We start from the raw sequence: 11,005 nt of genomic DNA, 5'->3' as shown, positions 1-11,005 counted from the left end.
TTACTATATAGAAAATCCAAGGAAATATTACGTTAGATCAACATGAAAAGGTGTGAACTTAAAGGTATAATCTCTTTCATTACTTAAGAATTGCTATCTTTTCTTTCGATAAATTATCGAAATATATTATTGTATTCCATTAAATAGAATAATTCTTGACATCAATTGACATTAGCACACAATTTCTTGCTGTTTAACTTGGAAATGAGTACGTTTTTCGTGAACGCGCATGATCATAAGGAAAAACATTTGAAAGGTTTAACAGATTTTTTTTCAAATTACCAAATTTCTATTAAAAAATAAAATATTATCTATAATTTGCATCAATACTTAAATCAATAATGCGTTGTTAATATTAAATATATATATTCAATTATATGTTTTTATAGAAATAACTTTATCAATTACTGTATTCAACAATTTTCTGAAGATTAAATTGAAAGGACTGTATGAAACTGTATGCGTAAGATATGAATGTGTGAATGTATGAGTGAAAGATGCTGTATGCCTATGTTTTGCCAATGTTTTACCTATCAGTAAAAGGACTGGCAAAGACGTTTTTAGCTCAGCCAAAAAGAAAACGGTAAATTTAATTAATATTTTTCAAAGAAAATTGGTTGTTTCTAAGGAAATATTTTTAAAATTATCTTTGTACTGATTAACATATATTGGTTTTAATTTTTTCTCCAAAAAATCTCCTTTTATTTCATTGACATACAGAATCCAATACTGTGGGACAAAATCGATATGCTGTCTCTAGTTGTTTCCAACTAGTGGTGTATGCTTTTGCAAATTTTACCAATTATTCAAAGTGCTTTTTTAAAAAAAATTAACTCATTTTACGTGGTTTTGTTGTGTTTTGATTCTGTGTGTCTGCTTACTTCATTAATTATACACAAAACAGAACGAGTTTTTTGAATTTCTAATTGTGAACCAATTCTGTCGATTAATAATTGTGAAACTAGGAAATGGAGCTATAAAATGAAATTTCAATAGATGTATATGTAAAGTCCTAGTGTTTTTAAATCAGGTCTTCCTTAAAATAAGCATAATTTACGAAAATCAAATCACCTCACTTGAATAAATAAAAAATAAATCCATTCATCGACTGATAATCTGAAAGATGGATAAGTTAACTTTCTTGAACAAGTTCCGATCATTACCAATTCCACCAGTGAAGAATTTTTTAAATGTAGCTGTACAGACAGCTCGACAAACTATGCCTGATAAGCCGAATAAAGGAGAATATGTCGAACCGAATGGCCCACCCCCTGTTCCTCCAAGACCCCAAAGTGTTCATTTTTCAGATGATATCCAACGAAGCCAGCACATTGAACATCATGAACTCAATCCCTTTAACACTACAAACCCGTTCGGACAAGAAACTAATGGGACTCAAGAATGTACATCATTTAGTTATGAACAAGGTTATCAACGCTCAGAGAATTACTTGAATCGGTAAGTAAAAAGTTAAAAAAAAACGGTTTATAAAAACAATTCTTCATAATATGTTATTTTCATAATACACTTGTGTGCTATGTTCGTGGTTCACTCCATTCAATATGAAAAAATTCTCAATGTTTGTCATCGCCAAATGAATTATTACAAATTGGTTAATAATTCTGATTCAAGAAGAACTCATAGCATACACACAACAAGTCACAACACATAGTTTATTAATAGAACCGATATGCTTTACCCTTCTTACAACTTATGTAGTCAGCCAAGTGTTGCATCAACTGAAAGTTCATTTGTCGGTGGTGAGGGAGCTTCAAATGAAAAAATTAACGAATTTCAAGCCGCTTGGAATGTCACAAATGCTATTCAAGGCATGTTCATAGTTTCCTTGCCATTCGCTGTTCTTCGTGGTGGGTATTGGGCCATTATAGCTATGGTTGGAATTGCACATATTTGTTGCTATACAGGAAAGGTAATTCAAGAACTCTCAAATGTAAGACAGTAGAATAATATAAGGCAACTATTTTCAGATTTTAGTTCAGTGTTTGTATGAACCAGATCCAAACACAGGTGAAATGGTTCGCGTTCGGGATAGCTATGTATCAATAGCAAAAGTGTGTTTTGGTCCAAAAATCGGGGCCCGTCTTGTTAGCATTGCTCAGATTATTGAATTATTAATGACTTGTATCTTATATGTGGTCGTATGTGGTGATTTAATGAGTGGAACATTTCCAGAAGGCGCTCTTGATTCTAGGTATTTGAAAAAAATTATTTACATTCAAATATATTGCTTGTTACAATCTAGCATTATTTTTATACATAAACATAGATATTCGATGACTTTTAAATGCCTTGTTCTTATTATTATTCAACAAATTGTTACACTGTGAGATCGGGCTCGGTCCCCAGATCACGGAGGTAGGTTCGGTTTCTCTGGTCAGGAAACAGTCCCCATACATTATCTTCGAAAAATCGTTTTTCACCTAAAACCGAAATTTAGTGTTTTGAATATTGGCTCGGAGGGCATCTGGAAAAAACATTTTCTAAAGGTTTTTTGGCATGCTGAAGCCGAATTTTTGGGTTTCCGGTCAAGAAATCAGGGGTTAAGGGGTTATGACCCCTGATCCCCCCAAGAGGTGGGGGGAGTTGGAGGGCAGACATTTTCAGTGATAAATAAAAAATAAGTTATTAAACAAAACACTCAATTTCGGTTTTTGGTGAAAAACGGTTCTGGACCAGAGAAACCAAACCTACCTCCGTGATCTGGGGACCGAGCCCGATCATACCTGGCAGGTCATTTGGCCCGCACCGAGAGTTTTTGAAATTTTGACCCACAGTGTTATTATAGAACAATATTGAACAAAGTCATTGAACAATAGAATTTCCAATATTAAATTATCAGATAATGAAAAGTGTTTGTATTTTAAATAGATGGACATGTGCGTACATTTTTTTGTAAATTTATTGCTTTTAAAAATTTATTGATTCGTTGAATCATTGATGATGATTATACAGACACTTTCGTTGTCGATACTATCATCGCTTTTATTGTTTGATGTAGAGAAATCGCCAATTGCCAAGCAAAAACAAGAAATAAATATTTTAATAACACATAATAACTCGCTGGTGAGTTATAATATATACCAGGGACTAATTTGAGAACTGAAAATCGAGGATATATTCAATTTTTTCGAGGACATATTTAATTTTTTTCGAGGAAATTTTTTAATATGTTTTTTGAACATTTGATGTGTAATTTTTTGAATATTAGATTTAACTTAAATTTGAATGAACATTTTGCTTTTTCTTTTGCTTTTCTTCTCTTGTTTTATTATCTTCGTCTTCTTCAGCTTCAATTCATTCATAAATATGCTTGAAGTAAGGTTTTTGGCGTTTGTTTTCGATGCTGCTGAAACATTTGAATGACGTCAATTTACATCAGCAATCCATTTTACTACAGCTGGACGCACATCTCAAGCGACGGTGCATTAAAATGAATGTATAAATAGCTGTTTTCTGTAGATAATACCATATTCATTCTTTTGTGAGTCTTCAAAATATTGTTTGCGCTAATAAAGCGTTCACAGTCAGTCAAATGTGGTGTGCAAGCTAAAATTCTAACAATAACTGTAGGAATTTCAACAAAATGCTCAAAACGTTTGGCGTCATTTGTTTTTTTTAATTTCGTCTGAGGAATTCGATAGATCGATGTATTGTAAATGTAATGCTGATAAATCAAGATCTTTCCCAATTGAATCGTGAACTTTAGAAATATCTGCTTGTCTGTCAAATTCAAAAAAAGGTTAATAAGCAGTGCTTATAAAACGCACGCTCAACGCGATAAGTAACTCAATGTGCTGAGTTTTGGAATGCACAGTGCCCTTGTCGACTCACCGAACAAATGCGAGAGCAACTCACTATTCGCTCAAGTCACATTATGAGTGAGCTAAATCTCGCTCACACCACTCATACATTTACTTAAAAATAAACATAAAAAACATTATATTGGGTGTATAAATTAATTTTGATCGTTTTTTTGGTGAAAGGTCACATTTATTTAAAAATAATAAGAATGAGTACATTAACCAATGTACTGCCCATCGTTAGCTATGACTTCGGCCCATCTTCTTGGTAGCTTGTCGATTCCGCGTCGAAAGAATTCCTCATCTTTTCCAGCTATCCATTGATCGACCCATTTTCGCACTCCTTCAGGATTTCGAAACGATATCTCAGACAAGCCCATTTGCATCGATCGGAACAAGTGATAATCAGAAGGAGAAAGGTCTGGAGAGTATGGGGGGTGATCAAGCCCATCCCGACCAGAGTCCCCTATCTTTTTTTTTGCGATGTTTGAAATATGTCAAATTTTGAACAGTACATTTTCAATATTTCTGGTGCTACATGGCAAGCTTATATCTATTGCAGTAATGTGCGAAGGGGGGGGGGTAGGGGGCGGTTTACCACCCCCCCTGTGATTTGGATGAGAAAATTTTTTTCGCGAAAATTATTCGAATTTGCTAGGGTTTTTCATGAAAAAAGTGAAGACCTTTTTTTTTTTTTTTAGCTCATCAAAGCCGAATATTGCGTTAAACATATATTTTGCTCATGCTACGACAACGCCATCTCTGTTTCCCCATGTGTGTAGAGTATGTTCAATATTGACAAATCATTCAAACGGGTCAATTTTGTACCGCAGAAATAGCTGTCATCGTGAAAATATGTCAACAATATTATTCATTGAAAGAATAACTCAACGCTTTATACCATTTCTCCACTCGTATCTAATTAACATTCAAAGCTTCAGCCCAATGAAAGCTGTTCACAAATGTAGAATAAATGCGAGTGGATCAGGTCATATAAAAATGGTACAAAAACTGTTATAATTTCATAGTCATTCTTTTTGAAATTGACTGTGCCGTGTTTATTTTTTAAAACAATTTTCAAATCCATATTTCTGTAAATCTCATTTCAACGTTTTGAAATATTTGTACAATTCTACATGAATAATATTCTAATTTTTTTAAACTGAAATGAAATTTTCAGCATAGAAACAGCTTCTGCTGCAAGACCAAAGATGTCGTTTTCGGGGGAGATTCGTGTGACGTTTTCATAAAAAACATATAGCGCATTACTCGGTTAGCTCATCAATGTAGAAAATTGAGGAGAATTCTTTAAATTTGCTAGGGTTTTTGGTTCCGAGAGATTTTTTTCCGATTTGCTAAGGTTTTTCGCGGAGAAAATTCTTTCGATTTGCTAGGGATTTTCGCCTCAAAAAGTGACTTCCAAAAAAAAAAAAAAAACGAAAATTTGTTTGATTTGCTAGAGAAATTTTGGTTTTTGAAATTTTCAACAGCATTTTTCAATTTAGAACTGCAGTAAGAGATACTAACTCAGCTTAAAATAGTCTCTGATATATACATCGATTTTTAATATGTGTTTAATATATGTGAACATATTTCACAATTTTCACCATAGTGAGATATTTTTTTGAAAAATGTGTGATTCTTACTTCTTCGTTTTTCAAATCGTGCTTAAACATGTATGATGAGGATGAACGAACACACAAAGAGTACAAACATAAACAATTTGTTATTTATAATGTTTAAAATATACAGTGAATCTAATTTTTTTGATAGACAAAATAACAATCAAAGTAAGCAGAGAAACTCTCCATTGACATAGGATTTATATACGAATGGCGTGTGAGTGGAGTGTGCCATGCTAAATTTTGTCTACCAAAAATATTAGACTCAGTGTATGTGTGTTTTCGATTCTGTTCTGTCTGTCCTAATAAACATTTTAACCTTAGAACCGTCTTTGGTCGATGCACCATAGTGTTTGGGGGCGGGCACTCAGTGCCCATAGTGTATTTTGTATTTACAAACCAAAGACATGTATGACATGTGCAGCAGATCGCTACCTACATTTTGAATACGTTCCTGACAAAATATAAAAATATTCGTTTCACAATTTTTTAACTGCATCATTTTGTGTATTTTTTATGGAATTTTACCACTGATAAAGCACAGTTAGGTACACATACATTTTTCATACAAAATGCATACACATTAAGTGCCCCAAAGACGACATCGACATGTTTTTCTGTGCCTTTTTCCCCGAAAACCATGGCATGAAATATTATATTTTTGAGTTGTGACGTAAGCCATAAACATAAAAAATGGAGTTTTATGTTTGAAATTTGTCTCATGCACTGAATGCCTCAAAGACTGTTCTAAGGATGAATTTCTCTTCATTTGGTCATATAACTACGAGCCAATCAGAGAATATCGCGCTGTAATGTCATTGTCTTTCAGCTACGAATTTTCGAAAATAGAGAAACGTTCCACCAGATGAAAGTATAAACTCTTTTTTCCTTCAATATGGGGAATTTTCTCACCATAAAAGTTGTGTTCGCAAAATAAGTATACATTTGCTTTTATTTCGAATCTTCAAATAACAGTCGAATTTTGGAAATAAATTCAAACTTAACTAATTTTGATTTCCAATTGCATGTCAATTTTTCAGATCGTGGATGATGTTATGTGGAATCTTTTTGTTACCACTTGGATTACTAAAATCATTGCACATGGTATCTGTTTTGTCCTTTTGGTGTACGATGTCACATTTGGTAATTAATGCAGTTATTCTGGGATACTGTTTATTGGAAATTGGAGATTGGGGCTGGTCCAAAGTCAAATGGAGTATTGACATGGGGAATTTCCCGATTTCCCTTGGTGTTATAGTGTTTTCATATACATCACAAATATTCTTACCAACACTCGAAGGTAATCACATTACTTAGTAGAAGTCTTCTATATCCTATATATTTATGATAACCTCCTATATGAAAGGGTATTTGTAAATTTGAACGGGCAAGAATAATTATGATCTCAAATCATGCTTTAAAAAAATATTAATGCAAGACATTGAGTTGAAATAAATGGTATACTGACTCGCTTTGATGATAAATCTGATACTTCACTCATTAATATCACAAATGACAATTTTATAATTATAAAGTATACCTATAGAATAATTTCAAAATTAACTAATTCATTGATATAATATTGTTTATGTTACATAGTTAAAAAAAAAATAACAGTTTTCCATTCGGTGCAAATTTTCCATTCTTGTCCTTATGTTAGCAACTCCAACAACTCGATGTGCACATTAATTCAAAATGTATTTTTTTATTACTTTTCCCCACACACTTAGTGTAAGGGAAAAATATTGCAATGGGTTAAAATTTATGACACCTTAAAAACTTGTTTACCGGACGTAAAATTTGTTCCCCCGAGAAATGTTATTTAAAATCTGAATTTACAGGATGATTGGGGGCTGCGACGAATAGAAATTATTATATTTTGAGCGAATTTGGTCGATGTACAAAGGTTAAATGCCTGAAGTGATGTCTATGAGAAAAGAATCCATTTTTCTTCATATGTACTTGAATACGAGTCAGTATATAGATATCTCATTTATTTTAACTTAATGTCTTGTATCAGCATTTTTTTTAAAGGGTGATTGTGGATCATAATTAATCTTATTCGTTCATATTCATTGAAATGGTGACAGGGCAAAATGCAGAAAGGCAAAATGTAGAAAACTCGAAATCAGAGAATGTTACCAAAAACATTGCAATTTTTTCTCCTATTCGAAAGATATTTATGCACTTGTATACGTACCTACTGCTTACAGAATCATCACTCGTGTGAACTCGTTCGATCTTGTGTTCCATTTTGTACCTTCTTTTCCATATAAATCGAAGGTTTTTCTGAACATTCTATCTCAAAAGTTTTGAGCTAGTGCTTTTCAAATGTATGTTTGGATCTAGGTAGAGAGCATATCAACAAAGGAAATGGGATGCAATGTACAATGTTGCCAACATTATGTTGGCGACCTTACATATTTTTGGTATTAAGCTTGTTTGGTTCTCGTATGCATCAAGAAAATGCGAAGAAAGAAGCAAATGAATACCGGGTCAGACATAGTGAAGTAGGTGATGTAAGTCTATGTTCATATAACATAATGTAAAAACAGCAGTCTATGTTCATATTTCGGGAGTCGATAACTATTCTAGGACATTTACCTGAGTGCAAAAAGTAAAAAATGTACACATACATAGTTCGGAAAAAATTGTAATGTTTTTGATAATATTTTCTGATTTCGAGTATTATTTTTTCTGCATTTTGTCTTCTGCATTCAGTATTCAAATATCCTTATAAATTTTGATAAAGTAAGTCTTAGTTGGTAAAAATATTAGCGTCAACAATTTAGATAGTAGAGAAACAACGTGACATCAAAAATGGCAGAAATACAACAACATAAAGCATTTTTTCTTTCACATGATTCAAAACAACCAAATCTCAAATAAACCCCGAATTTCTCGGGATATTTCATACAAAATCTCCTATAAAATGCGAGTTTGTCTCAAATTTAAATAATAATGTTTGCTGCAACAATTTAAAATTCATTTGTGTTCATTCCTGAATAGTATATAAATTAAAGAGGGGTGCCACCGGCTTCCGAAAAATTTCTTCGATTTGCTGGGTTGTTTTGGAAATGAGTCTACATTAGAAATCTGACCGTCGTGTAATACTATAATTGTTGTGTTATTTTTTTCAAATTTAGGTAACATGATTGATCGATCAAAATTTGAATGGATGTTGGACTGGTCACACATTGCAGCAGCCGTATTCAAAGCATTGTTTGGATATTTATGCTTTTTAACATTTCAAAATGATACACAACAAGTAATCACGAACAATCTTCATTCGAGTGGTTTTAAGGGGTTGGTTAATATGTTTTTAGTTATTAAAGCAATACTCAGTTATCCATTGCCATATTATGCTGCTTGCGAATTACTTGAACGTGCATTTTTCCGAGGTAAACCAAAAACGTCATTTCCAACTATTTGGGCGCTCGACGGTGAATTGAAAGTCTGGGGTTTTGCATTTCGTGTTGGTGTTATTGTTGGCACGATATTAATGGCAATATTTATTCCACATTTTTCAATCTTAATGGGTTTTATTGGAAGCTTTACTGGCACAATGCTGAGTTTCATATGGCCATGTTACTTCCATTTGAAAATAAAAGGTCACTTGCTAGATCAACAACAACGTGCTTGGGATTACTTTATTATATCACTGGGCATATTATTTGGCGTTATAGGTATTTATGACTCAGGAAATGCTTTAATTGAAGCATTTGAAATCGGTTTACCTTTTTAAAACTTTTAAAGTAAAACTAAAATAAACACAAATTTAATTGACTCAACTGAAGTGAACTTTAAACCCATCCAATAATTTAGTTTGGTTAGTATTCAAAATTAGCCTTTTGGTTTTGTTGTTTTCCACTTTCTTTGCATGAAATTTATTTATTCCAAATTAACAATGTGTTCATTTCAAAACATTGAATAACATTGATAGAAATTTGTTATTCAATATTGTAATAATGTAATTTCTTCACTTTGTAGTCGTCCATTTGATATGTTTGCATTTTGGTGGCCAGATGACTTTGTTTTCTCAAACTCATGAAAATAACAAGAATGTCCTCGATATTCGGAAACTCTCAACGTATTTTTTTAAATTCAAATCTAACAAACATTGCTCTCATTAAATTTTTTTTTTTTTTTTGAACACAGAAGTTTTTGTCAAAACAGGATTTTTTGTATCAAGTTATTTCAGATCACAAATCTGACTTGAAGCACTTGTTGCTGAAAAATGGATGGATAAAAACATACCTTCCTATCTTTATATTCAATAATCATATAGTTCGGTTTTATGAAGGATTAAGACACCAAAATATTATAGAATATAAATGTTTCATGCAGTTTTTTATCTTCCTAAAGTTTCAATACTAGAATTTAAAAATTGTTCACGATTTTCCTCGTTTTCATTCCAAATCATAGATTTTGATCCGGAACATCTGGCCACCTTATATCTTGTTGACAAAATATACTAATGCTATCAAATGAAAGTTATGATATTTAAGTTGAACAAGTTGTATTAAAATCGAGTGGCAATTCATTTCGACTAATACTTATAAATTATATGACAATAATAATGCTATTAAAAATTATGAGGCAAACGAAGTCTTCCAGAATAAAACAAAAATAATTGACAATAATATCTTCCGGGGTACATAAGACAAAAATGTATGCCATTGATAAAATATATATAGTTATTTAAAGTTAATATAAAAATATATAAAGTTATAATTTAATAGATAATCAAAATTTAAAACTGCATATAGAGATAAAACTATAAATGGAGGACATACATTGCCGTTTGAGACCACATAAATTTACAAAATAAGAGTGGGGAAAAAATTACTAAAATTTCACCTCAATATATCTTCTAATTTCAAAACTACATCTGTACATCTGTTTGAAAGAATGTATAAAATCTGATGCATTTTATATAAAAATTCATTTTTTAAACGAGTATTTTTGAAACTATTTGATAGTTTTCAAAAAAACTGAACTGATACTGAAATATGTTTTTGGACCTAAAGGTCTGAATATGACTACAGTCATATTGAGATTGTAATAACATCCAACAAAGTTAAACAAATGCTAAAATGTTAAAAGTTACAATTTGTGGAAAGACATTACTGAACAGCATTGTCCTCCATATATAAATATAACGAAGTCTTCCAAAAAAGTTCAATTAAAATCATATCTATTAGTGGAATTATTAATATACAAAAATTTGTGAAAAAAATTATTATACATATAAATTTAACCTATTGTAATCGAAAACTTCCAACAAAATAATACTTTTAAATACGCAAAACTTTGTTCAATTTGAAAAGATAGAAAATAATTCAGTTTCATTTTCTCCTTGGATGTATTGAATGATATGCTCAAAAATCAATTAAAAAATTCAAAACTGAGGAGTATTGAAACCAAAATAGAAAAATAATAATTAAATTGAATGTTTTAAGTAATTAATGATGTAATTTTCGATTCGATATGAAATTTATCACAAAAACTGAACTATTTCACTTTAAAAAACTGTAAATGTCAAGCTTATTTATTTGGTTA

General features: G+C 31.5%; 1 protein-coding gene across 1 annotated transcript; it reads left to right on the top strand.

The window, feature by feature from the left end:
* The first annotated feature begins 463 nt into the window (after positions 1-463).
* On the top strand, positions 464-10,752 carry LOC116343487 (vesicular inhibitory amino acid transporter). The gene is made up of 6 exons (XM_031771552.1): positions 464-583; positions 721-1,458; positions 1,720-1,930; positions 1,989-2,212; positions 6,484-6,743; positions 8,590-10,752. Exons 2-6 carry the CDS (start codon positions 1,124-1,126, stop codon positions 9,186-9,188), a joined length of 1,629 nt encoding a protein of 542 aa, XP_031627412.1. The 5' UTR covers positions 464-583; positions 721-1,123; the 3' UTR covers positions 9,189-10,752.
* The last annotated feature ends 253 nt before the right edge of the window (positions 10,753-11,005 follow it).

The sequence above is a fragment of the Contarinia nasturtii genome, unplaced genomic scaffold, assembly GCF_009176525.2.
Source record: "Contarinia nasturtii isolate CC-2019 unplaced genomic scaffold, AAFC_CNas_1.1 Cnas_scaffold_1029, whole genome shotgun sequence".
In the NCBI taxonomy this organism is placed as follows: Eukaryota; Metazoa; Arthropoda; class Insecta; order Diptera; family Cecidomyiidae; genus Contarinia; species Contarinia nasturtii.
This window is presented reverse-complemented; position numbering and strand designations above follow the sequence as displayed.

What these genes read in the sequence shown, in the direction of transcription:
- LOC116343487 (XM_031771552.1), top strand. Translation starts at nt 1,124, where the DNA reads ATGGATAAGTTAACTTTCTTGAACAAGTTCCGATCATTACCAATTCCA. An exon ending in GAAGGCGCTCTTGATTCTAG is followed by an intron (nt 2,213 to 6,483) that starts GTATTTGAAAAA and finishes TCAATTTTTCAG; the next exon opens with ATCGTGGATGATGTTATGTG. An exon ending in ATTCTTACCAACACTCGAAG is followed by an intron (nt 6,744 to 8,589) that starts GTAATCACATTA and finishes TTTCAAATTTAG; the next exon opens with GTAACATGATTGATCGATCA.